Source organism: Pseudochaenichthys georgianus, chromosome 11 (genome assembly GCF_902827115.2).
Source record: "Pseudochaenichthys georgianus chromosome 11, fPseGeo1.2, whole genome shotgun sequence".
Classification (NCBI taxonomy): Eukaryota; Metazoa; Chordata; class Actinopteri; order Perciformes; family Channichthyidae; genus Pseudochaenichthys; species Pseudochaenichthys georgianus.
In genome coordinates this window covers 23,565,365-23,592,783 of record NC_047513.1, presented here as the reverse complement: position 1 = coordinate 23,592,783, position 27,419 = coordinate 23,565,365, and the positions used below count along the sequence as shown (strand labels likewise).

Below are 27,419 nucleotides of genomic sequence, written 5' to 3'. Positions count from 1 at the left end.
AGAGGGCTTCACAAATCAACAAACACAATTGACAATGTGAAAACAACAAAGGTATCTTACAAGATCAATGTGAAAATACCAATTTAAAGAGGAACATAACACAATGACACAAATACAGTTAGAGTACAATAATTACAATTCCATAAAACGAAGGGTCCATGAGGATGGATAAAAGGGGGTTTAAAACCAGTCTTAACTGTACGCTGTACCAAAGAAGAAAGTCTTCAATACTCTTAAGTGTGTGGACACCGTCTGCCTCCCTAATCGTCACTGGAAGTTGGTTCCAGAGGAACGGAGCTTGGTCGCCGAAAGCTCTAGCTTATTTAGTGGACTCTGGGAACCAACAACAGATGAGTCTCTTATCCATACATATATTCTATCTTAAATGTTGAAGAGAGGCCAAGGATTCTACATGTTACTAATTAAGGGTCTTTATTGAGCTGTTATTCAAAAGACCAAAATGTAATGCAGAACTGTTGATCACGACTACGTCATGCCACCTAAAGAAAAGTGTTTTGCTGCATATAATACAAAGCAGTTTCCAGTTGTGTTGAGTATTTTTCATCCTATGCACAAAACTGATTTACAACAAGCATCCGCAAATAAAACTGTCTTTACTGGCTTCCATTCTCCTTTATTATAGGAATTTATGGGCCTGCTTGAAAGCCATAATTCCTACTGCCTGTGAGTGCACTGCCTAATGTCTATGCAAGGAATTCATAGTCTATCAGCAGTTTGACTCTGAATCAAGTTCCCTTTTATAGCTGCGTGATTGTTTACCAGCATAAAAAACACAGAGGTAAGTCAATAAAAACTGTTGCATTATTGTTAATAAACCCTTAATGTATTATATGTGATGTTTTTCAATGCATTTCTAAATGAGAGGTGACAGACTGAGTCCTGGGGAGTGGGCTTCCCTTCCACTGGGTTGGAGCTCCACTCAGTTTCTATCTAGGGGTGGGGTATGCTGCTGATAGTGGGGGTGACAGCAAGAGCAGAAGAAGGAGGAAGGGAGAAAGGGGGAGACAGACAGAGAGAGCGAGGAAGACAGACGGAGAGCAGACTGGGAGCATGTCAAGTTGCCTGGAGGGAGGTGTGATTCCTGCAAGCAACAAAGTAGTCACCTCAAACGGCGTTTTAATGAGGCTGCATGGGGAGGATAAAAAACGAATTATGACATTGATGTATTGGTTGTCGCAAAGCCTATTCTTGTCCAAAAAAAATAACAGTTTATTAACAGAGGAAAGCTGTTAGGACCGGGGAATCAATTTACTAAACCCTGAGCTACGTTTGGACATAAATCCAGCAGTGTAAAGTGACTAAGTACTTTACTTAAGTACAATTTTGACAGACTTGTACTGAACTTGAGTATTTCCATTTGTTGCTACTTTGTACTTCCACCCCATTACAAATCACAGGTAAATATTGAACTTTTACCCCACCTTATTTCTGTAATATCTTTAGTTACTTTGCACATTTGAATTAATGATATGAAATATATCATACATAATAGGACTTTAGTTACACCTGGAGTAACATTCACAAGCTAACCTGCAGTATACAACAACAACAACATTAGCTGCACCTTTACCAGCTTAAACAACACGTTAATGCATCGATAACCAGCACATATATATTATATGCCAATCTGCATAATGAGTACTTTTGGTACTTAAAGTACATTTTGATGCTTTATGTACTTTTACTTGATTCACATTTTGAATGCAGGACTTTTACTTGTAACAAAGTACAGTATTCCTACGCTTTGGTACTTCTACTTTTACTTAACTATAAGATATGAGTACTTCTTCCACCTCCATAAATCCATAATTTATATGTTTAGACATTTCTTTGTATAGTGCTTCCTAATAGATTTCCAAGTTATATGGTGGTGAGCACCCATACATAGCCATGTAACTAATTGATGCCCGCTGCATTTTGTGCGTGCAGCCTTGCTTGAAATTACATGTTTCTGGTTTTCCCTCTTTGGTGTTTTCAACCTCAACCCCCCCCCCCCCCCCTAGCTGATGCTGCCCATTAACGCCGGTAGTTTAGTGAAATGGAAATGATACATGACAGGTTGCTTACGCACCAAATCTTTCGCGCGCGCGCCCACACACACGCACACTTCAGCCCCCTCTTCCATCTGCGCTGGAGACTTTTACTCCGTCACGCATATCTTGAGTTCACTTCAACCTGTGACAGCCAGCAGCAGAGGGCTTATTCATTTCGTTCCGCCACGGATAACAAATGGCACACAACATCACACAAATCAAACGAGCCGCTGAATGTCTAAACTCAAAGGATTTCTCTCTGTCACAAGAGTTTTATTGTTAAAGGATTCAAAAGATGACTCCTGACCTTTACTTTAATAGGTTATTTCCGCCTGTACATGTCGTTAACTCCGTTTCAAGTTCTTAAAACGCTGGTAAATCTCATTTTGTACAGCCAGAAAATGCACGTGGCTCGATAAGAAAGACAAAAAAATATGAATTTACTTCCAGTGAATCATGTTGCCAATACTCATAAATGTCAACAATGTTAATAAGTAAATGTTGTATGTATATAAATTAACAATCAAGAGTTGCACTCACCTATCAAGTGGTCCCCAGTCTGCTCGGTGTGTTCTCTGTACTGAGAGCTCTCCTCACTTGTGTCGATGTGAGCCCCTCTCTCCTCTCTTTAATGTCTGTCCTCGTCACGGCTGCTAAGAAATGACAAACATCAGGTCAGATGCTGGCGATCCAATGTGAGCTGAACATGAATCCTCCATTTGGAAAGTATACATCTGACTGCTGCTGAATCTCACGGGCGGCTCATGATAAAAACACCGTCTCCCTCTCTGTCACCAGCGTGTGTGTGAGGAGGAGAGGCAGCTTCACACAGACACACACCTCCTCTCTCCTCAATGTGCTTTCTCACTATTCTCCAGGTTGGATAGGATACTGTGAAACACTTTGAGAAACAGTATGAATCAAATTGTGGGTTGAAATTAAATAAACCAGCTCAGTGGTTGCATATTACTTAAAAAAAAGGGTATAAAATTGAGATTTTTCCAAGTTTTCACCGTGGGTCAAATAACAGTTTTTGGTCACACATGGTTATGTGTCTACTATCAATGCTATGGGCTGCTTTGGAGAATTCATATTTCATAAGCTATCCAGACTTATCCATAATTCACAAACGTCTGACTGGAGTGTAGGTGGGTGGGGCTGTTGGGTGGTCACAGGCTGAACAGGGCACCCTGGGGAGCCCAGTCGCACCACCAGACTGTGACAAAAACAAAATGCTCTGTGACCAAGAGATGATGGGCTTGTTGCCAGGGAAGACAAGGGATGTGGGAAAAGCAGCATCCACTGACAGGCTTACTGTAGCTGGGAGTGTCTGAAAGCTCCATCATCACCAAACCTCAAATCAATATTCCTAAAATATACTGACCAGTGTTCAAAATCATGCAAAGAAACCAAAGACATCCACAAGCTTAAATAACATACTTTATTTTTTTTTAGCAAAAACATCCAAACTCTGCAAACATGAACATTTAACCAAACTTAACAGTGCAGTGCCTAAGCTCTTCGAACAACACAACAACACAACAACAAAACAATCAGATGTCTGCACACAGGAGACCCTGAGGATAATGACCATACAAAACTTGGGTCTTAGAAAAAGAAAATATGTGCACCAAATGTGCATCTACCACAATTCAAAGCTGCACTTTTAGTGTATAAAGTTGAAGGAAAATAAATGTATAAAAATAATCATTGATCAGTCATTACAGTAAAATACTTTATCATCTGCGACGCCATTAAAAGCCAGATAGAAACAGTATAAAGTGAACCATGCACAGTGAATATTTTGTATAAGAAAGACAGAGCTCCTTACTCTAAATCATGTCCTTCATTTTCAGAGTGGATTAAAACCGCATTCCACTTATATTGCCAAATATAAGTTGATTGACAAGCAATGGGAAGAATTGATGCCGTGATTGTCCTTGAGTGTGAACGTCAGGAACCATTTGAAAATGGGATGGTTGAGGAATGCGACACGGATGATCAGTGTGTCGAACCATGCTCTGTGATAATCAACTTGAAAAGTCTGCCGTTTGACCAAGACACAAAATCAGTGATACTGATTAGGAACTATAATCTAAATTGCTGTTCAGTTATTGCCTCAATCCAACATTTAAACAGAATAGAGCACAAACTAAACAAAATGTGAGTGCTTGAAATAATTGACCAAGTGCCCTTATACTGCCCTTGTTACATTTCTTAATTTAGAAGCATTAGACTTGAACTGGATTGAAAGTAGCATTCTACTCCAAAGCTGAAACCTGTCAAGACATTTCTACATCTATAAACTTACTGTTTATGTACAGAGAATAAAATAAAATATAAATAGTCACAAAGGGTGAGCTTAAAAGTATTAAGTATTATTTCCTTTGGGATAACTGACAAAAGAAAACAAAAAGGAAGAAGAATGTGAGCCCATTTATATGGTGGAGGTGCTTCTTCCTGTGCGACTGTCACTGTGATCCGTGTGTGTTCAACGCAGTTTGACCACACGACAGCGGTCCATACCGTGTGATTAAAATGATTGTGATCAAACAAGAATAGTTACAGTGGAGAGCTCCTACAGTGTGGTGTTAAAATGGGTCTCGTACATTGAGAGAAGGGAGGAGGGCTATAAGAAAAACCGTGAGGCATTCGATTGCTTCCAGCCGCCCGGAACATCAAGATGTCATCCTGTCTGCATTTTGTCTCACTGTGGCCAAAGCTGCGTAATCTAAGGGAGCAGAGGACAGACATCACAAGTCAAGAATGGTTCCTCCTTCAATTACATACCAACTCAAGATTAGCCGTGTTGGTCAGATAAAAACCATTAATCAAATGTGTGAAGTAAAGAATGAAAGGGGACATCGAGGACGGAACATTAATGGACTAATTGCCAAGCAGAACATGAAGATGATGAAGCAGTTAAACACAAATAGGACACCATGTATATTACAAGGCTGACAGTATGATGGTTTATCTTTGCAACTAAATAAAACACAATTACGCCATTTATTAATGTCCACTCAGATAAAAATGATAGCAGAAGCTTGGCCCTCCATGGCGCATTGTTACCTACTGTATCCCTGGTATGACAACACTTAGTTGGAAATAGTGTTTATTTACCTGGCAGGGGGCTCAGTAGCTCAGACTACAGCACAGTCATCATAGTCTGGACTCCACTGTCCACAAAGCTCTAAAGAACAGACATTAACATATTTATGTGTGTACAATCTCAAAGACATGAAAGCTGTCATCCTGCCATTAACTAGGCTCTCAAAAAACAAACATTAGAAATGTATTATTGTAAGAACTCGTTGATGCACAGTCCATATTTCAGGATGTGAACACTGGCAAGACAACACAACCTAGTGGCCTGCCCAAACATTGCAGTATGGGGACAATGTGCTGCCACAAACACTGCTGGCAAACAAAAACATTAGGTAATATACAAATAAAACATTCAATGGAGTTCATCAATCAAAGACTCCATCAATGTGTTCCTCCCACTGGCCACACAAGGTTCTCAAAGTGATTTGAACTTCTATTTATTGCCTCTAAATGTCACCTGATTGTCAGGCGGTGTTCTCTGGTCCATCATCCAGTGCGGGGGATTGTACTGCGTGTGGGGGGAGAGGGGTCAGCGGTGAAACAGAGGGCAACAGACAAACCCAGAACACTGGAGATGGGGGTATGTGGGGTAGGCAGGGACAGGTGGATGTAAGCCACGCTGAAGCCTTCATCTCATATGTGACCTGCTCCATCGAAATCAGTCGCATTGACCCAAAGACACATTTTGAGTTGTATATACTGTTGGAAAGAGGAGATTCCTAGCTTTCTAATGATATCAGGATTGTTTTTGTACTCCAAATATTACGCGAAATATGTCACATTATATAATGACTGTCACCGAGTCCTCATTTTGAGAAAAAGGCCTTTAAAGTTTCCTCTTCTCTGGAATCCATCGATCTGATTGATTATTAGTGGAGCAAATGATCAAAATACTACAGAGGGAAGATATTTTCATTTGGAGGGAAGCTCGCGAGTGTGTGTGTATACGTGTGTGTGTTTGTGTATTTTTGCATTTGTGTGTATTGTGTTTGTTTCCCGGGGAAAACCCTCACGAGAAACACCGGCTGTTGTTATGCCTGCTGTGACGTTAAATTACTCCGTTCTCCGCTTGTAATTATGCCGTTAAAAGCTTCAAAGTTGTATTTATCATCTGAATTTGCCGAAACAAGTTTAATATTCTGAAAGCCAAGACTTTGTTTAATTTAAATCAGATGAAAACAAACTGTAACGGAGCCTGCCGTGTTATCTATGATTACTATACTCTTACGTTCATAATGTCAGCCGGAGGGAGGGGGGGCGGCGCTGCTGGAAGAGCAGATTGCGAGTCAGAGGTGCCTGTCTTCGTCCCTTTACAAGCTTCAAAAATGTATTTATTATTATATTAAATAGTTTTTTACGTAAATCCACATTTATTCTGAAATGAGCCGACTTCCGACTGATTTCGATAGAGCGGGTCACATATGCAGGAGCATATGTGCAGTGCCTAGGGGACCTTGCATGGGATACTATTGACTAAGTAGTGTGTGTGTGTGTGTGTGTGTGTGTGTGTGTGTGTGTGTGTGTGTGTGTGTGTGTGTGTGTGTGTGTGTGTGTGTGTACCTGGTAGGAGTAGGGGTTCTGTGCATAGTTCATTGGCATCTGTGGGTACATGGCCCCTCCATAGTTGGGGTAGGAGTACGGCTGAAAAGAAAGCCAGGAGGAACATATAAACCACATTACAGAGAAGTATGTTAATATAGAAAACAGTGTCAAGCAGATGTTAAAATACCTATTGAATATCTTTAAACCAACTGAAGAGCTACAGGGATAAGTAACTGTTTTTCATGTTAGTGTTATTGCAATGCTTTGTAAGTGCTAGTGTTTATGACAGGTGGTATTGTCTGAATAATTCACCAACTTTAATATTATTAGTATTATCATAAATTATGCAATTGCCAACTCCCTGTTTTTATATTTCTTTCTGGCAAATTGAAAACTAAGATAATAAATTGCTATTCATAATGCACCTTTATTTTTGGCTGAGATAATAAACCATCTTCCCCAAAGAGAGTGTAACAGAGAATACTGGTATGATTGACAGCGTTATTAAAGCCCCAAAGTGCATTTACTTGACGTGAAAACATATTTTTTTATGATATCATCTGTCTCAGCTGAAATTAGATTCTTGATAGCTTGGCTATGTTCGTCTGCATTACCTGACTGTAGGGGCTTCCACCACTGAGGATGGGTGAAGGTTGAGGCATTCCCCCTCCCATGGGTGAGCAGCAGGTGCAGTAGACGTACTGAGGGAGGCTCATCCAGGGAGCAGGGCCAACCGGACGGGGTGGCATGATTCCTGTATGGAGAAAATGGATGAAACATATGTTTAGTATGTAGATCTTATATTTTCAATGCCAAACAAACATCCAATTAATTATCTCTGAAGTGTATGACAATACATACTGGCGCTCCTTTCTTTCATGATGGCAGGGCCCAGCTTGAGTTTCCGGCCCCCAAAATGAATCGGTTGCTATTGGGAAATATACATTAACAGAGATGTTACTTTCAGTTGAAGTTGATAAATAATAAGTGATATATGCACAGAAAGAATTCCACTCACCTCAATGATCGTCTGAATGTTCACATCTTCATTGAAGTACACAAACCCGTACCTAGGAAGATTAAAAACAACTCAGAATGAAAAATAAAAAACATTGACTCAATACAAATGTAAAATATGGAAAAAGCAACTAGAGCTCAAAGCCAATTGTGAAATAAGCTATTGAATATTCATAAAACTGAAATGCAAATCAACAATCTTTCAATTTCCACCCACACATTTTCACACAAGTCGATAAACAAATTCAGGAAAAAATACTCTTTATGGAGGAAAATGTACGACTTAATACAAATTCAGTATTCATGAATGTCTCACTGAATGTCACAGGACTGCAGTTGTTCATTTACATAGTCTCTTTTAATCCCTTAGCAAACATACCTCACAACGGTACATTTAGAAGTTCTTATATGTTAAGAACTTCACATTTGTGCAAGTCAGCTAAATAAAGTGCCTTAAACATTAGGGTCTATGTATAGCAAAACTCACCCTTTGCAGACCCCTCCACGGTAGGTTATAATCTTTACTTCCTTAACAGCACCATATCTTCCAAAGAACTCTCGCAATTCCTTTTCCTCCACCTGAAAGTAAAATAGTAAAGCAATGCCATTTTTATGTACAATAATAATTATATATGAAGTGGATAGGGAAGCTATTTTACACAAATATATGCTTGACGGTGGCTTGTTAGCCACTGTTGGTAATGTATCAGGGGTAGACATTAAGGGTAAAAAGCCACTGGCCCCACCATTGTAACCACTGGCCCGGAGCATTCGTCCAAAAAAAATCGACTAATAATGAAGAAAATTAACACATTTGTTGCAACAGTAATTTATGCATTAACTACATTACTACTTGTACTACAACGGTTGAACAATCAGTTCTTCCTCATTTTCCTCAATTGTTCATATTTGGTTTATTAAAATAATGATATTGTGGTCATTGTTAAAAAATGTCTGCCATTATTATTTGTATAATGCACTTTCTGCCTTCCTGTCATTAGGAGTTAGACATGTAATGGCTATAGATTAGATTCTTCATTATCCTAAACTGCTGGGACATTTCCCTATAGCCAATACCTTAATGTCTACTCTTCACTTACTGTCAGCATAGGTCGGCATTGATGTACAGAGCCGACAGAAGACCTTGTTTATATTGGCATCATATTGAGAGATGCAGCCAGTGACGAGTCATAAAACCAGGAAGTAAGCTGCTGGTTCCCTCGACAAAAAGCAATGGGATTTCTCCACAGGGTTTTGGAAAATTGCTGGAAATAAGGTCTGTGGAAAACAAACCTGTTTGATAAAGGCACGTTTTGTTCAGCCGGATAATCTCCACATGTCTACCCTACTTTTATAATTTTATAATCATAAATCTAATCGATAGATTATAAAAGGGTTTTAGGACGGTCACTGCACCACTCTATAGAAGCCAACTCCATCGATCAAGCTGGCTGAAACTTTCTCTCCCTCTTCTTCTCATGCTCCCTGTCACTCTCCTTTAACTCCTCCGGTGACTTTCTTTTATTTGAAGATTGAAGATCGCCAACTCGTTTCTAATATGCAAAAAGACAAACAAATGCGCCTATGATGTATTTTCGATCTTTCTCTCCCCCGCCTGCTTGCGAGGGGGCGGGGCAGTTTACACATGGGCAGCTGCAACACACACACACACACACACACACACACACACACGGGAGATGGCGGAGAGAACGCGCTCCGAGGTGGTTAAACTTTACCCGTCTCGATGTGGAGAATACTCGTTGCCAAAAGTGGAATAAGAGTTTAGCATGTAAGGGCAGTAACACGAGCTATTTGTCTAAACATTTAGCAAAAGTGCTCCACATCCAGACGGAGGAATGCACCGGGTTCGACTGTCTTTCTAGCAGCTCTGTAGCCCCGTCCACGAGTAACGTTTCCACGTCAGGTGTTATGTATGCTAGCAGCAACACACGGAGCTGACTACATTATACAAACATAATGATTAGAGGTAACAGAGTTATTTGCGGACTTTTGGTGACAGAGCCTTCAGTGTGGCATCCCCCACCCTCTGGAACTCTCTCCCCCCCCGTCTAAATAGTGCTTCCGGGCCAGCTGGCCATTTATAATGTCAAGCCCTGTGTTTAACAAGGTGGAAATGTTATATGAACTGAACTGGCTGCACCTGATTTTACCTTCATGTCAATCCCACCGACAAACAGGGCGTTGGGAGTCAGCTTGCCCTCGGGTAAAACGTAGCCATTTGACAACTTCAGGGATGGAGACGTCTGGGTGTTGCTCCTGGGCTTGTCCTTACAATGCAACAACGATTGAATTATTGAGTTATCCGATATGAAAATCGCACAACATGCTTGTTAGCTTTCTTGCGCTACGTCCACGTGATAACTGTTGACTTAATAAAAACGTCAGTTATGGAATTTAGATTGGTAGTGAAGACCAAAATAACTTGTTAAACCGACAAATGCCTTCAGTCTGTAATAACCAATGTTAGTCGGATGCACATTTGTCAACCGATAGTGTTATCTTTGGTTTATGCTAACAATGATATGCAACATTCTGAATGGTGGCCGAATTATGATAGTGGAAGATTACATTATGATAGCTAATGATCTAAATATCTTCGATAAGCAAAACATTGACCTATCCAACGATTGATCAGCAAGAAAGTTAAGAAAATAGCATTAAAAAGTACACGATAAGAGTTTAACGTTGCTAGCTTAACTGTGTTAGCTGAGCTAATGTAAGCTACTAGCAGCTAGTCCGCCTTTTTCTCAAGGCGAAGGGCGCTAATGAGCTAGCTGGCTAACTAGCTCATTACGTGCTAGCTCACGTGCTAACACAAGTGTTAGCACGTAGTTAGCTAGCATGTTGACGCATGCATTTACTTAAAAAACGATTGTCGATTGTATGGCTAGAATTTTAGCATTGATTTGCACATACAATTATAGCTGAAACTCACCATATTTAAAAGGATTAAAACTAGTAAGTTAGCCAGACACACGACCAAGAAAGCTGCTGCAGCGGCGATTCCTCTGCCCGACGACGAAGACCGCCTCACTTCAGCAGAAACCACGCCTCGTCCACCCACATGACCGTCCGATCTCTAACATCCTATGACGTTTAAGATAACAAGTAAGCTATATAAAGTTCAATGTTAACTAGTTAGCCGGTAACTCTGACATTATTATCTTTACAGAAGCTGTAATTTAACAAGTATTTTTAGACTATTATCCTGCACTTAAACATTTTCGTGGGGGATAGGCTTTGGCCTAAATGTAGCATGGAACTGTAATGTAAATCATTTTAAAATGTAGTTTTTGCAACCATGAAACTTGGCCTGTAAACAAAAACTCACATTACATTTCTTTAGGGGAGGATTACAAGTCAACAGTATTCCACATAGAAGAGGTGAAAATCATCTGTAAGCAAAGCTGGGAACCTGAATATCATTTTAAGAAAGGCAGCTCAGGACTGTGTTATGATGATATGCATTTTTTTTATTCTTATGGCATAACATTATGGTGGCTCGGATTTCTTGACTTAAACCAGAGCCTTAAACCATACTAATGGTATTCGAAAACTTATTTAAATTTGAAACTGACAAAGAAAATTAACATATCAATGCATTTGAGTATATATTTGACATTTGTGAGATTTTACATTGTATTCCATTTTTGTTTTAATCTTTTGAGTACAGAATAAATTAGGTTAAAGGCAGTCTAAGGTGATTTTGGGAATTATTCTGCACTTAATCTTCCATTACAATGAAATGACACCAACAATACTTAATCTAAAGGCCCATTCTGCAGAGTGACTGCCAGCAGAGGGCGGAATGTATCTGCTTCATGGTGCATGCTTCCAGTTCCAGGTAATTATTATTATTAGGACAACCCACAAACCCAACCCACAGCCAATTGTTTTCTTTCATTGCATGTTTTAAACACATTCAGAAATATCATAAAATAGTCGTGGTGGTGGTTTGGTTTATGACTATAAAACACACAATAAAACACACCTGGTGTAAGAGGAAACAGCCGCCGAGGCCCCGCCCACCACATAGCTCAGCTCTATGATAGTTGATGTTACCATGGAGACTTTCCCGGAGGAGATCAACAGTGTTTCAGTTTACAGCAACGTGATGGCTTTTCTTAGTCAAAACATTGACAGGGCAATACGTACACCTCAAATAGCTCTGTCATTTGTGTAATAGAAAAGTGGTAGATTAATACTTCATACTTATGACTGCTGACGGACATTTTTACAAAAACGTTTGCGCTAATGCTGCGCAACAATGAATGATATCCTGCCTACATAACGAATGAAGGTAAAGTTAACTGACACTAACGGTACAACATGTTTTGCAGCTTTTGCTTTCATTTAGAGTCATAGGTTTTAACGTTACCGATAAAGAGTTAATATGTAAATGTTTTTCCATTCATTCATTGATATTTAATGTATTTCATTCTCAGTCTCATAAAAGTTGAAGAAGATGGAACGACTAAAACAGGTAACGTTAGCCTTGCTAGCTAAAGTTTAACTGTTGTCTACATTGTCATTGTGAAATTACTTTTATGTATAATATATTGTCTGATAGAGGCCTATATGATACCAGCTATATGCCTCTGTCCAGCTAGATTTGCTTAAAGAAAATTACATTGCAGCTTCTCTGAACATTGTTTATATATGGCCTGTTTTTAAATTAACTGTATTGACTTGTATGAATTCTGCAGATGGTAAGTATTTATAGTCACTTTAAAAGAACAATACAATGCATATTTGTCACATAAGGTAAAGTACTGTTACTGGGAAATAGTGTCTCAATAGGCACTTGATTGCATCTTGTAACACAACGTAATAAACAAGGCTTATTTAAAATATATAAAAAAAAGTAGGATTTATTTGTTTATTATAATGTGCACATACAAATCAAACAAGTGCCAGTGGTCCTATGTGTTGCAAGCCTCACTGTTTGTGTCCTAACCACAGATGGAGGATGACTCTATCTACAATATGAGTCAGAGCAGAGGATACCCTGTTCCCCCACCTCTGCCCATGGCTTGCAATTCAGAACCGTCAGAATTGTACCAAGTAAGAATACCAATCACTATCATATACACAAATGCTTCAGAGAAACCTGTTTTTTTAAACCTTGCTAACAAACACAATTTTAAAATTCATTTTGTTATTTCTTCCCCAGCTGGTCTCAAAGCACAGTCATTACCCACCCATCCTCCAGTCCAATTCTTGGACACTTGCAGTTCCCTTTAAAGAGCAACATTACCATCGTACTCCCAGTGAGTCTATTGGAAATAACTACAGTTCCCGGGCTCAGGACTTAAAGATTATTAAACTCCAGCACCGACGACACTCTTTCTGCCAGACCTTGGGAAAACCTGCAGGGCCTTGTATCCTTTCATGTTCTTCTCATATCAAACACCGGTCTATGTGACTATTCTGCAACTGTCTAAAACTGCCATATTCTTTGTCATCTGATTACATTTTTGAAAGATGAACACTGTTTTCTAAAACAAATGGCTTTTTGATCTTAATGAGGTTTCTAGCATGTGCCCCACCTGGAAAGAGACTAGCAATAACACCAAGAAGAAGGTTATTATGCTTTTTAAAGCAACTCTAAATACAGTTTATCTTTTAAGATGTTCTTTTAAACCCTTGATCTGATTTGTTCATGCTTTCACAGGGATACATCTCCTCATGCCTCACTCTCGCCTCGGCCAAAGTCTCGATCGAGGCACGCTCATACTCCCCGCAGCCGGCCCATGAGCCCTAAAGAGCAGCTGGACATCATGAACAGCCAAGAGGAGAATAGGAAGGCCATACAGACAGACCCTAATGAGAAAGACCTGAAAGCAAGTAGCAAGGAAATCATAAATGAACATGTGACTCCCTGATTAGAATCTTTTGACTCTTGCTTTACTGATACATTTCAATACATTTTGCTCACACAGAGGTATATGTACTACATCACCACTGGTGTCCCGAGCTCTGTGCTGGCCCCTATGCCACGGCAGCAGATGATGAGCATCCTGCGCCTGCTGCCTCCAGAGACTGAGGATTGCAGTAAACACCTCCAGATTATGAGGGCAAACTTGGAAGAAGAGGTCAAAAGAGATTATTACTTCAGCCTCAAGGAGAGCATAGGTAAAAAAACAATAAAGTGGCGATGAAACTTTAATGGTGGTATTGCTTTATTTAGACTTTCTAAGCATTCCCCAGTATAACTTTAAGATTGTTTTATTGACATTTGGACAACATAATTCTAACTTCTACTTTTGTTTTGTCCACTGCTATATTCAAACATTGTGTTGCGTCATGATTACAAAAAAGTACTATTCTTTCGAATATACGACCATATAGCTTTGAAGAACTAGTCCCTCTAGTTGGAGCTTTAGTTAATCAATATTTTGTCTAAGGTGAATTACATTCTGTCAATCAGTCTAATCTATTTTGTCCTCCATGTTGTTCCTTCTCAGTGGACTACATTTTGATGGACCCATCTGAGCTGCAGAGACTGTCTATATCCAGCATCCCTAAGCCCTTTCCCAGGAGAGTGATCCGTCCTCCGGTGCCCTGGGCAGCTAGCTACAAGGAAACCCACATGTGGCAAAGCCAACATCTGTTTACCGTCAGTCAAATTATGGTCCTGCTGCAGGATGTCTGGTTTAACAGGTAACTGTCTTTATGTTCCAGTAATGTGGAAACACCTTTATTTAGGTAAGATTTGTTGTTCTGTTGAATTCATATGTATCATATTGTTCATCCTTCATCCTCTTTTGCTTTTATTTCAGAACTTCAGCTTTTTTTTATTTTAGGTTTTATTTTTTCTATTATATATTTGTTATCTTGCCTTGAGATTAACTCTTGTCTATATACATAGATAGATGGATGGATGGAAGGACAGAGAGACAGATAGATACTTTATTGATTCCAATTTGGGAAATTATTTTGTTACAGAAGCATCATCAGTGTGTTCAATTAAATTAAAATTAAATAAAAAACATTATATTAAATATAAACAGTATAAAAATTGATAATTACTACTTCTTACTTCTACTTGGAATTCAAGTTTTTTTCTACATTTTTGTTGATGTGATTCCTTTAATATGTGTGTCTTTGGGTACAAATCATGTATTTAATTATAATTAAATAAAATGTGCAAAGAAATAAAATGGATAAAAAGTCAAAATCATAAAATGATTCTTGTTTCAGATTCTCATCCTTGAGATTTGTTCGACTGGAGGACCTTTTTTCCAAAAGCCTCCCCCTCCTGCCATCTGAGTTTGAGGAGTTTGTCCAGAGACAGTGCCAAAACACGAGAGAGGAACTGCTCCAAATGTGAGTACTGCCAATTCCCCAGACTCTACACAGCCAGACTTTCAGTTAGACCGTACATCGTGTCCAGACTTAATCATTGCAGTGTGTCGCTCATTGGCTTGTTGGTATGTACACAACAAGGACAGCTAATCCTGTTGTAGGTTCAGTCTCATGTTACCACCTTGTCCACTTTGTCAGGCCGGCTTTCAGGGGATTGCTTAACACACGGCCTCACTTTAGGATTCCATTGCATCCTTTGTTGCGTGCCTGTTGTATATCCTGTTCAACCATAGTCGCCCTGTAAGAGGCTGGCTGCATGACTGAAACATGAGCCGCTGTAATTTGTAGAAACTTGCTTCTGCTTGTTTTATCCATGTACGTAATTTGCACCCGTTCAGTTATTCGGCAGTGCCTCAGTGTCCCATGCCAGCCGTACTCCATCCAGAGGACAGAATGTGTCTCTATGGGGTTGTGTAAACGTGCATAACATTATTGCAGTAACTAGTGCTTTCAGTAGAGCTTTTATTTAGTTAAGAGTGCAGGAAGTTCTGCAGGTGTTTTCCTTTCATGTTCTTGGATGCAAAATAAGACCACAGGAAGAAGTACTTAGTATTTACTTAAGTAAAACTAGTAATACTACAGTGTAGTAATACTCCAATAGTAATTGTCCTGCAGTCAAACTAAACTAAACCAAAAGCATTAAAGCATCATCATCAAAATGTTCTTTAAAGGTGGGGTAGGTAAGTTTGAGAAACCGGCTCGAGATACACTTTTTGTTATATTCCATGGAATGCCCTTAACATCCCGATAGCAATGAATATCTTAAGTGCTTTGACAACAAATCCATACAAACATTTCATCTGTGGAAGCCGTAGTACTGTAAAAAGCACGACCAATCATTTTAGCCGGCCCGGCTAAAATAACTGGATGGCCTACCTGCCTGTCAGCCTTCCATCTGTGCACACACTTATCTCGTGCCCTCATTGGTCATGTGCGTGTTCGTGTGTGTTAGAGGAGGGGCTCTGTAAGGAAGTAGCAGATTTCTTCCGGCTGTGTATTTTCAAATTCTAGCGCACTCGAGCTGGTTTCTCCAAAATTACCTACCCCACCTTTAAGTACACAAAATAAAAAGTACTAATCTTGCACTTCTGCCCATTTCAGAATAATATATGGTATGTTATTAAATAGAATTATTGATGCATTAATGTGTTCATAATTTAAGAGGTGCTTTTTAACTTTTATAAAGCTTTTGTAAATGTTTATCCTAATCGATAATAATTAATAATGAACTATTTGTTGCATTATTCATCAAAATCTGAATTGTCAAAGCCACTAAAGCTGTAAGATAAAAGTTGTGCAGAACAAAGTACAATTTTAAAGTATGAAAAAGTTAAAATACATGAGTAAAGTACAAGAACCTCAAAATTGTATTCAAGAACAGTACTTTAGTTACTGTCTTCCTCTGATTACAGAGAGACGACGTATGTCCACCCACGTTATGCGAAACAAAATAAAAATTCAGACCTGTCACACTTTTTACTTTTTTACCATCTATATTTTGTATCCATATATCTTAAAACACTATTAATGGAAATATTTGTATTTATATGACCGGTCATGTCAGTTCTTTTTGTGCTTTAAAATTAAACACAAACCAATAGCTAGAACTAAAATGATCACGTCCATCTCCCTACAGTTGGCTGCCTCACTGTGCTTCGCTCTTTGAGACCTTCGAGGACCTGTGGCTGCCTCTCATACCCAAGAGTGAGGATCTGGCTCCATTCAGCGTGCAGCAGTTCTTCAGCTGCGTCGCTGCTCTCATGTCCCTGCAGCTCCGAAGCTTGGTCCAAGACTCACTACAGGACCTGTTGTATTTCTTCTCCATTCACGAGGTTTGGACATCACTCGGAGTTGATTCATTTTTCACATTATTATGTGCGAGGAGTACCCACATGTATTCTTACTGTGTTCTTCAGGAGGGCAATGACTTTGGCGAGGTGTTTGATGAAATGACGTACGTTCAGCGTCAGGTGCTGCTGGTTAAGCTTCAAGTGGACGAGCCTCACATTGACTTTAGTCCGAGCTTTCAGGAATTATGGGAGTTCATCAACAGAGCCTTCATGGAAATCATCAAGAGTGCTGAGGAGCTCCCAAGGGTACAGCGTCCCCCTGGCAACACATGCTTAAATTACGTTATTGACATTTATTTTGTATTACTCAACACACAATGCTGTTTCTGTTTGTATCATTTGTGAATTATGCTCCCCAGGTGGAATGTTTCCTCTTCCCCGATATCCAGAACTTGTACCTACGCACCATCAGTCCCGATGAGTCCCTGGTGACAAACTTTATCGACAAAGCCAAGGACCTTTTGCATAAGAACACTGTGGGGCCCACAAAGTAAACACATATAAGTGGCATCATTTACTCTGATGTTCTGGCAAGTGTGAAAGAGCTGCTAATACTAAGTATTTTTCTCCAGGTATTTGAATGAATATAAGAAATACAGCAATCTACTGGACCATTCAGCAAAGCAAGAGATATCAGCTTTCCTCGAAGAGAAACACTCCTTAGACGGATTTAGAACGGTGAGTACACCCTCCATTGGAACACGTTTTATGTTGGCAACTGGTCTTTGCGTCTAAGTGTCCAAGTCCTCTCTCCCTCTTTCAATCTTCAGAAAATTGACAGCATTAACCACTTGTGGAAGGAGATTGCCTCGCTGCGTGTTACGGTGCCTATGTCCATGTTCTGTCTCTACGCTGGCAAGCTGAATGATGACCTGTGTGACCGTGCTGAGAAACTGAAAGACCAGATCATCATGTTCGAAGTGGAGGAGAACCGAGAGCTGAACAAGGGGTGAGTGGAAACTCTCTGCCTCCTTAAACTTTTCTAACCTGAACATCAAGAAGGGCCTTTTACATACAAATGTATACATGGGTTTGAAGAGAGAGAATGTCAACCACAAGCTAACCTTCTTTCCCAGGATCTGTCAAAAGTACCAGGAGATTACCGAGACCGTCAGAGGCATCCCAGAAACTACAGATGAGTTGGTGTCTCTCAACCAGTACATTAAAAAGACCAGTGATGTGACCATTCACAAGTTGATAGATGAGATTGAAGCGGCGGTATACCGCCTCAGCTTCCTCCTGGACTATGCCACTCTACCCTGTATGTGAAACCTCTCATACCACCATAGAAAACACATTTTCTTTTACATTTCATTCATGTTTGAGTATACAGTAAATCCAAGCACATATGAACCAATGTTGGAATAAATACAATTATATACGTCCTTTCTTTTACTCTAGCTGGTGACTTGAGGTTGAACTCCCGTGTTTTCAAGTGGCCCAGTCAAATCCTGACTGAGCTTGACAACAACAAGAATCGTCTGGACTCCATGAAACTACAGGCTGAGGACTATCTCCAAACCAGGTTACTGAGTATACGTCTTTCACACAAGTTGCAGCCACTACAGGTACGACAGCTCCAGCTAAGTGGTGTGTCCCTCCTCAGCTCCACCCAGTCACCAACCAGATCATATTTTTTGTCTCCAGAAAGAGCAGAATTCCAAGTTCAACTTTCAACACATCCTTTCCAAAAATCGATGTGTAATGTCACACAATGTCCATGTTTTTAATTATCTATTTTTCACACACTTACAACTGCTTTAACACTAGAACCGCCAGAGGTCGCTGTATACCTAAAACCGCCAACGGGTCAAATGTACCCGCTATTGATTTTCAAGGTACAATGTTCTTTTATTTATCATACAGAACAGTGAGTTTTGATCGCACAGGGATGAAACTTATACCAATAGCATCTGTGGACTCTCAGCTTTTCATATGATATAGTTTGTGCAGATGAAGTATAAAATATCGCTACCAGTGCTTATTTAAACGCTTGGTGTTAGACTTGTGTTTTGTTTAGGTACAAATCTCTATCTCTCTCTATCTATAACTATCGATCGATCTATAACTATCTATCTGTCTATCTCTATAACTATCTATCGATCTATATCTCTCTATCTATCTATCGATCTATCTATAACTATCTATCGATCTGTCTATCTCTCTATAACTGTCTATCTCTCTATCTATCTATCACTATCTATCAATCTATCTATAACTATCTATCGATCTATCTATAACTATCTATCTGTCTATCTCTCTATAACTATCTATCGATCTATGACTATCTATCTGTCTATCTCTCTATCTATCGATCTATCTATAACTATCTATCTCTCTCTATCTCTCTATCTCTCTCTGTCTATCTCTCTATCTCTCTCTCAATCTATCTCTCAGGAACCGCAGTAGACAAAAGGCATTGCTATAGCAACACGTCATGTTTACGCTGCATTTTCTATGAGGTGAATATTGCCCGCTGGCGGATATAGGTATAAATGGAATTTTTTTAATCTGACTTCATATTGACAACTTTTAACAACAGCAGATGCTACATAACACACTTTCAGAAAAAGTCACGGACTGGGAGACCTGAATATTTTATTGAAAAAAAGTGACATACAATCAAAAAACAGCTGTGGGTAAAATTGACCCGTTGGTGGTTCTAGTGTTAAGAATCCCAGCATCCCTAACTCCTAATGTCTAACTGTTCAGAAAATGTGTCGCTTTGCTCTGATACTCCAAAGGGACTGTAGTGTCTCTAACGCTAACAACCGAAATGACATGTCATACCTCCATTTCACTGTCTCAGGATATTAGAATTTGCTTATAAGCTGGAGAATGTGGACAAGGCTATACAGGCATTTAAGAGGAAGGAAGTGATGAACATTGAGGAGATGAAGAACAATGTGGGAAATCTCAATGAAATCACTGCAAACCTGGAGGCTGCTGTCACAGAACTAGAGGTAAGAGATGGTTCTGACACCACAATTGCATATTTGGTTATCCTCCGCTTTATAAAAGTAGGATATTATTTAAGTGAGCAAGGAATGGCACATTTAATTAAATATAAATCTACAGTGTGAAGTTATAATCCAGAGAAACTATGGAGCTGTGAGTTGTCTACCAGTCTGAGGTGATTTGTTATACAGAGTTATTGCATGAGGCAGGAATGTTTTATTTGTTTTTGTGACAGCGGAGAACAATACATGAAAGAATAAATGAATAATAATTGTATGGCACTCCTTTGACTCCATACAGCTAACATACTATAGATCATGGTACAGTAGGTGGTAAATGTTTATATGAGCGTCATTTGTACAGGAAATCAACAATGAGCAGACTTTGCTGGAGAAGGAACAGAGAGAGTTCCCGCAGGTCCAAACTCTGATAGCTGACAAACAGCCATTTGAACAGCTCTGGACCACAGCACTAAACTTTCAGTGCATGTCAGAAGAGTGGATTAATGGTAGGCGGCTCACACTTGTGAATATTTTTTTTTACATTTTCATACAGCTACTGGCTGCATTTAAAAAAAACTCTTAATAGCACAAATAACACCTCACTGCACACAGTAACTGCAAGCAGGATGCTCAGCTGTTTTCACATTGGTGTACTCTCTGTATTACCTCCTAGGCCCTTTCCTGCAGCTGGATGCTGAGAAAATCTCCGATGAGCTGGACATGATGTGGAGGACCATGCATAAATTGACTAAGTCTTTGTCTAATCTTCCCGGGCCTTGTCGGGTCGCGAAAAACTTCAAAAACAAGATAGATGAGTTCAAGCAGCACCTGCCCATCCTGACCACCATCTGTAACCCCGGCATCAAAGAGCGCCACTGGGAGACGGTCAGCTGAACCTTTCAGTTTCACTAGATCATCTGATAGAAATGCAGTGTCACATTGTAAGTGTCCTACTTGTCCTGTGATCCATGAGGATGACTAATGTACAACACTTGTCTGTATACAGATCAGCAGTATTGTGGGCTTTGCTGTCAAACCGGACGTGAGCAGCTCACTGCTGAACATGTTAGAGCTGGGGCTTTCCAAGTTCTCCAAAAAGTAAGACACTTTTTTAACAGACACAACGTTTGAATACATGTAAAGAGAAAATAATGTACAATATTTTTAAGGTACACTATGGTTTAAAGCAGTGGTTCCCAACCTTTTTTCCCAAGAGCCCCCCCAAATGACTCCTGTTGGAAGTTGCGCCCCCCCCCCCTTACAATTATATGTAAAAAAAAAAAAGTCTAAATATGATATTTGGCCTCAAATCATCTGAGGCCTGGCGTCCCGTCTGCGATCTTTGGCGCCCCCTGAGGGGGGCGCGCCCCCCAGGTTTGGAACCACTGGTTTAAAGTGACAGAGTTATGGAAATCATCTGAAGCTAATGAATGACCTCTGCCCTAGGTTGGAAGAGATTGGAGCAGCAGCTAGTAAGGAGTACTCTTTGGAAAAGTCCATGGATAAGATGAAAAGTGAATGGACCGAGCTCCTGTTCTCTTTCACGCCATACAGAGATACAGTATGAAAAATGCAGATACAATGTCAATATAGATATATAAGTGGATTGATATTTTACTACTCTCAAATAAATAATCTTAGATTTTTAAATATTACAAGAAATTGGCATGTTGGTTATGATACTGTCACCAGCTCAAACTGCCCATCATTTCATGCCCAACATTGACATTAACCTGTATTAAATACTTGTTAATATTTCATTATAGGGTACCAATATTGTGTCAGCAGTGGATGATATCCAAATGCTTCTTGATGACCACGTAATTAAGACGCAGACTATGAGAGGATCACCTTTCATTAAGCCCATCGAAGCTGAATGCAAGGTAAGACATGACGCCACTCTCCAAAAAGTTTATGAAAATTGAAGAGCCATCATACATAAATAAGTTTGTGTAGTTTTGAAGGTCTGTGTGTGCACGTTTGCCAACTAGAGTCACAGAAGTAACTCTTGTGTTTGAGATAAGAGGCTGCCTGAGCACAATTTCATGCCAGAACAAGTAACAAAATTGCCTGTTCTGCATAAACACAACTGCAGCTGTGCCACTCTATACACCAGTGGAAGTCGCTTTGCCATAAAATTACCATTCATCAAAGGGTTTTTTAAAACCTGTTTTTAGGAATCGGGATAAAATATTCACTACCCAGTAATCATCTGAATCCAAATGCATTTTTATGGACTAGTTTACCTTGTGTTTTTATGAGTCCATGTGTTAGGTCCCATGTCATGGCCATTTCTACTGATCATATTTCCATTGTTGAGGTCTACTAGAATAGATTTATATTGTGCAATTTTCCAAACTCACATTGGTTTCTCACACAGCATCTCTGTATATGTGTATTCACTCTCTGTCCTAAACGGCTTGTTGGAGCTCCTTCCCCCCTCCCTCCCTGTGAGCCCACTGTGCTCTGATTGGTCAGCTCGCCCACTCTGTTCTGATGACTCCACCACCGTTACAGCGGAACATCAGTGTTTATGTGTTACAATGGCGTTTGCTGCGTGGGGTCTGAGTGCAGTGTTGGCGGGACGTTGCGGGGCTCGCTGCTGGAGCGGACAGTGTGAGCTGGCTTACTGGTGTCGCTTCCTGATTGCTGCGTGCGGTCTGCGAGACAGCGAGACACAGCGAAACCCGAACTCAGCCCGAGCACACACACGCAGCCTGGCTGTGAGTCTGTGTGGGCTCAGACCGAGCCCAGGCCGAGTCTCGCCGTGTCCCACTGTCCGCGGAGCTGCAGGTGAGAAAAATAAGGCTGAGTGAGTGTGTGTGTGTGAGGAGCTCCGCAGATTGGTCCAAATGGACCGTTACGTCACTATACCCAATACGTCACTATACCCAAGAAAAAAAAAAAGAAGGTCCAACGAGGCATTCTGGGGCAGCATAGACACGTCTTTTCTGTGTGTGTTGTACTCGCTACAGGGTGTACTTTGAAGGTTTGTGACTCTGCAGACCGTTTACATGCATAAAAAGCTACATAACACACAAGGGGACGGGTAATAACCGGAAAAGCATGACATGTGACCTTTAATTTATTTGGTATAATGATGCTTTTTGTTGGATTGATTAGCATTTTGTAAACTCTAATTTAGAAATGCTACACTTTTTAGACGCAACAACAGATTCGTGTTGCTAAATTCTGTCACTCTCGTAATTACGTTTCCTACCTAGCGATGGGAGGACAAGCTGCTGAGTATGCAGGACATCCTGGACTCCATGCTGAAGTGTCAGTCCACTTGGCTCTACCTTGAACCCATCTTCAGCTCAGAGGACATCATCGCCCAGATGCCCGAGGAGGGACGCAAGTTTGCCATTGTGGACGGCTACTGGAAGGACATCATCGCTGAGGCGGTAAGATTCTCTTGAAACACAACCTATTTTTTTAATTCTCGGTAACTGAGTCTCATGCACTTATCTTTGCTTCTGTGTGATTTATTTTGCCCAGGTTAAGGATACTCATGTGCTGGTGGCTACAGCTCAGCCCAACATGCTGCAACGGCTGCAGGAATCCAATGTGTTTCTAGATGAAATCCAAAAAGGCCTCAATACCTATCTGGAAATGAAGAGGCTCTATTTCCCAAGGTTTTGACCACTAGTATACTCCCAAAAATGAAACAATTTAGTAGCATAGAAACACACACACAATTGTCTTATTAAGCTATTTCAGTTTCACAGAACATATATAAAGAACATATATAAAGACACACGATTTTCCTTTACATCTTCATCATATTCCCAGGTTCTTCTTCCTCTCTAACGACGAGCTGCTGGAGATCCTATCCCAGACCAAAGACCCGCTGTGTGTGCAGCCTCACCTGAAGAAGTGCTTTGAGGGCATCGCCAAGCTGCAGTTCACTGCGGACATGGCGATCGTTGGCATGATCAGCTCTGAGAAGGAGACTGTGACCTTTACAGAAAAGATGTATCCAGCTCAAGCTAAGGTATAGAGACAGACAGAATGAATACATCAAATGTCAGCAGTCATTTGTTTTTCATAAATTGATCTCTAGGTATCATAATTAGTTCTTGAAAAATGTTTCTTTGTTCGACATAACATAGTGGATGTATGTGTTTTTAGGGTATGGTAGAGAAGTGGCTCCTGCAGGTGGAGAAATTAATGATCAAGAGTGTTCGACATGTCATCCATCAAGGAGTGATGCAGTATACAGAGGTATTTTGAATATATCTTTGTTTATCAATCTGTGATGCGCTTGACAGACAGTCCTGGCCTTCAAAAACCTTCCATCAGTTCTTTGGAGCTGTATTCAAATGGGGAGTTATAAATGGCAGCGAAAGGAACTTGCAAAACATAACTATTCATCTGATTTTTTTTATAATTCATTTTCTTGGGTAGAAGCAGTTTAAAAACATGCAAACCTCCATGTTGTAACATTTGATCTTGTTTTTCTGTAGCTGCCCAGGAAGAAGTGGGTGTTGCAGTGGCCTGGCCAAGTTGTCATTTGTGCCTCCTCCATCTTTTGGACTACTGAAGTATCTGAAGCCATCCAGAACAACTCACTTCCTGTCAGTACATCCATCACTAACTGCCACTTATTACATGATTATCCTCATCAACAGCCATTGTTAGTTCAGGAACTATTTACTAATGCCCTAGCCACACGGAGACGATACAGTTCTCTATCATATAGACGGTTCGGCCACACGAGGCCGACAGGGAAACGCAGATAACAATAACGGGTCCCAAGGTGGGTAGATCTGCGGACGCAACGCTCTGGGGGGGCCAAACGGTTCTGTGATTACGTCCTATACGATCATTTCCTGATAACGAAAATACTGATGGGCTGTCAGGAGAGGGGGAGGAAAAGAGAGACTCCGTATATTATTCCTATGTTATTATATAGAGTCGTTATTCATTTATTTTAAAGCTCAATAAATAACAAAGAAGACCTTTGACCGGCACTTTTATAATTTTGTCCGGAGGATTTAAACTTTAACAGACATGTTGACCGGCTGAAAAAAAATTCAAACGGAAACTGCCGCACGGTCCCCTCGTCCCTTGGAAGAGGCGGCGAGGTGGGTGTTTTTCATCTGCTGGTGGACTACCGGAGAGATTTACAGCAGGAGCACACGCTTGCCTCGGAGAGGGAGAAAAAGAGCCAGAGCCCTGGCCCCTGCCTCTCCCCACCTCTGCTGCTAAATCCACCGCGGAGAATAAACAGAAGGGCAACCATGGCAACCATACCCGGGAAGTCTTCTTCGCTGCTTTCGGTGTATTTTGTGGCGGAAGTACAGCGCCACTTACAGGCCCGGCATATGTACTACAGCGGGTCGAGCGGTCTCGTGTGGACGGACACGTTTCTGGTGCCGATTGCGTGTGGACGGAATACTGATATTAAATTCGGTTCGTTTTCGTCTCCGTGTGGTTAGGGTCTAAGAAATAAGCTCTTTTACAACAATGCCCTGAATTAACAATCATACAGGCTACATGAAATAATAACAATTAAATAACAAATCTGCCAAAAAAAAGCATGCTGTAAATTAAAAGGCAAGGCAAGTTTATTCATATAGCACCTTTCAACACAAGGCAATTCAAAGTGCTTTACAAAAAGACAGTAAGAGCATAAAGAAATAGTGCAGTGGAAACACATTATAAAATGGCATTTAAAAACAGTCATTTTCAAACAATAGAATGTAGAAATATAAAATGGAAAGAAGAAATTAAAACATTTATGCACTACAACCATATAATATAGCATAAAGAATATGAACTTTAAAGGATTTACTAACAACACAGACTTTATTACACTGTAGTCTAACCTGGTTTTCTTAAAACCTAAAGGCCTATGTGGAGAAGTGCAACGCTCAGATTTCTGACATTGTGGAGCTGGTGCGTGGGAAGCTGTCAGGAGGGGCGAGGATGACCCTTGGTGGTCTAACTGTTATAGATGTTCACGGTAAAGTAGCTGTTTATTTAAGGGGAATTTTAATATGCTGTCTTGATTTAATCTTGCACTAAATCTCATGCTTATTTCCTCTACTAGCTCGAGATGTTGTGGCGAAATTGGCAGAAGACGGCATCTCCTCCACAAACGACTTTGCATGGATTTCTCAGCTGCGTTACTTCTGGGAGGATGGAGAAGTGATGCTGCGCATGATCACCACCTGTTTGAAATATGGATATGAATATCTGGGAAATTCCGGCCGTCTTGTCATTACACCACTGACTGACCGCTGTTACAGGTATCTCACACTCTATTTAGTCAGCTTGGGTAAACTCACTAATGTGATTTTTTCTGCATATGAAAAGATGAGATGAGCCTACAATTAAAGCCCAGATATTAAGTGTAACCAATGCAAATAACAATCTGCTAAGAACCACACGAGAATAAAGTAAATTATAACACAATTGAGTTGCCGGAACCTATAAACGACAAACTCTTCCTGATTTCAATCCAACCCTTTAAATATTTGATGGCATTGAAACATTGCAGATTAAACAAATAAATTAAAAAAGGGAACGTCATGGACATGTTAATACATTTTATTAAAATGTGATTATTTCAAAACAGTTGTCATAAAAGAGTAACAAGTTTGTTTAAAAGCACAACACATTAACATACATGGAGACACATGGTTATTACTTGATGGTTATAACTCCATCTGGCTCTTGGGCAATGTCTAACTTCATGCTGTGCATCACGAGCTTGTTGCACTTCGACCTCTGCTGTTCCCTGTAAATACAAACAAAACACTAAATTGAGTACAAATCAGGACACACCATGTGTTTTCCTCAAAACAAAAATCAAATCCGTCTTGAAATCATAACGAGCCAGTTTACATTAGCTGTTAACAGACGGTAACAGAGGTGCTATTCACATGCATTACAAGGGGTTTAAGCCATCAAAAAAGGCTGGTTTGCAAGAGAATGAACCAAATAGTCATAAGATTGATATAGTTCATAAAATGTCCAACGACTTATTTTTAACCCCACCTCATGCTCAGAGATGTATATGTGGCACATGCCTCCTAGAATAAAAAGACAGAAGATTATTTCAACTTTTATCTTGATAAGTGAGAGCGCAGGCCAGTCTACATGAATGCAGGGCAAGGCACGTTTCTGTCCAAAGGTTTCCATGATGGAGTCGATAATGTTTTAAAATATCACTTTGAGTGGTGACATCTCCATCCCATCTGTAATTCAAAAAATAGAAATGGGTACATTTACCTGATGCTCATTACATTAGTATGTAAACATAACACGCCTTGAATTAACCTCTGAAACAACAACTCGTCTGACACACTCAAGGGGTTACCTAATGTGAACCTGAAGTCCATAGCAGGAGGCAAAATGTCTTCAAGAGGAGGTGTGACTGTCTTCTGGTGAGGCAAATAAAAGAACAACATAGTTACATGATGACAATGTAACAATCATTTCAGTAGAATTCATTAAAACATGTTCTCATTGTTGCTTAAGTGTTACTTATT

At 40.1% G+C, this 27,419-nt stretch overlaps 3 protein-coding genes across 5 annotated transcripts in view; 1 reads left to right on the top strand and 2 right to left on the bottom strand.

Moving 5' to 3' along the window:
- The window catches only part of rftn1a (raftlin, lipid raft linker 1a), a 32,083-nt gene extending 29,244 nt beyond the window's left edge, over nt 1–2,839 (bottom strand). For both annotated transcript variants that reach the window (XM_034094812.1, XM_034094813.1), the window contains exon 1: nt 2,595–2,839. The gene's annotated coding sequence lies outside the window, so the exon portion shown is untranslated. The remainder of the gene's footprint in view (nt 1–2,594) is intronic.
- A 637-nt stretch (nt 2,840–3,476) lies between these two features.
- On the bottom strand, nt 3,477–10,811 carry dazl (deleted in azoospermia-like). Of its 2 annotated transcripts, XM_034094541.1 has the most exons (10): nt 10,678–10,811; nt 9,893–10,009; nt 8,209–8,300; nt 7,723–7,774; nt 7,566–7,632; nt 7,319–7,458; nt 6,723–6,803; nt 5,620–5,670; nt 5,178–5,247; nt 3,477–4,785 (listed from the first exon to the last, which is right to left on the bottom strand). In XM_034094541.1, the coding sequence occupies exons 1-9, from the start codon at nt 10,678–10,680 to the stop codon at nt 5,203–5,205; spliced, it is 648 nt and encodes a 215-aa protein (XP_033950432.1). In that variant the 5' UTR covers nt 10,681–10,811; the 3' UTR covers nt 3,477–4,785; nt 5,178–5,202. The 2 variants fall into 2 exon arrangements, with proteins under 2 accessions (XP_033950432.1, XP_033950434.1); XM_034094543.1 differs by lacking the exon at nt 5,620–5,670.
- A 1,390-nt stretch (nt 10,812–12,201) lies between these two features.
- Nucleotides 12,202–27,419, top strand: part of dnah3 (dynein axonemal heavy chain 3) — a 39,777-nt gene continuing 24,559 nt past the window's right edge. The window contains exons 1-28 of the mRNA XM_034094544.1: nt 12,202–12,225; nt 12,705–12,806; nt 12,916–13,123; nt 13,280–13,325; nt 13,417–13,585; nt 13,685–13,877; nt 14,210–14,405; nt 14,946–15,071; nt 16,747–16,942; nt 17,027–17,206; nt 17,320–17,450; nt 17,533–17,638; nt 17,731–17,909; nt 18,037–18,221; nt 18,362–18,485; nt 19,770–19,923; nt 20,282–20,426; nt 20,594–20,805; nt 20,927–21,018; nt 21,367–21,481; nt 21,687–21,803; nt 23,145–23,324; nt 23,419–23,555; nt 23,713–23,914; nt 24,052–24,144; nt 24,387–24,497; nt 25,774–25,888; nt 25,976–26,174. Coding sequence (XP_033950435.1) covers nt 12,208–12,225; nt 12,705–12,806; nt 12,916–13,123; nt 13,280–13,325; nt 13,417–13,585; nt 13,685–13,877; nt 14,210–14,405; nt 14,946–15,071; nt 16,747–16,942; nt 17,027–17,206; nt 17,320–17,450; nt 17,533–17,638; nt 17,731–17,909; nt 18,037–18,221; nt 18,362–18,485; nt 19,770–19,923; nt 20,282–20,426; nt 20,594–20,805; nt 20,927–21,018; nt 21,367–21,481; nt 21,687–21,803; nt 23,145–23,324; nt 23,419–23,555; nt 23,713–23,914; nt 24,052–24,144; nt 24,387–24,497; nt 25,774–25,888; nt 25,976–26,174 — 4,031 coding nt within the window. The 5' untranslated portion in view covers nt 12,202–12,207. The remainder of the gene's footprint in view (nt 12,226–12,704; nt 12,807–12,915; nt 13,124–13,279; nt 13,326–13,416; nt 13,586–13,684; nt 13,878–14,209; nt 14,406–14,945; nt 15,072–16,746; nt 16,943–17,026; nt 17,207–17,319; nt 17,451–17,532; nt 17,639–17,730; nt 17,910–18,036; nt 18,222–18,361; nt 18,486–19,769; nt 19,924–20,281; nt 20,427–20,593; nt 20,806–20,926; nt 21,019–21,366; nt 21,482–21,686; nt 21,804–23,144; nt 23,325–23,418; nt 23,556–23,712; nt 23,915–24,051; nt 24,145–24,386; nt 24,498–25,773; nt 25,889–25,975; nt 26,175–27,419) is intronic.

Coding starts and splice junctions, on each gene's coding strand:
- dazl (XM_034094541.1), bottom strand. Junction 7,633..7,722: donor ACATTCAGACGATCATTGAG/GTGAGTGGAATT, acceptor ATTTCCCAATAG/CAACCGATTCATTTTGGGGG. Junction 7,459..7,565: donor CATGAAAGAAAGGAGCGCCA/GTATGTATTGTC, acceptor TTCTCCATACAG/GAATCATGCCACCCCGTCCG.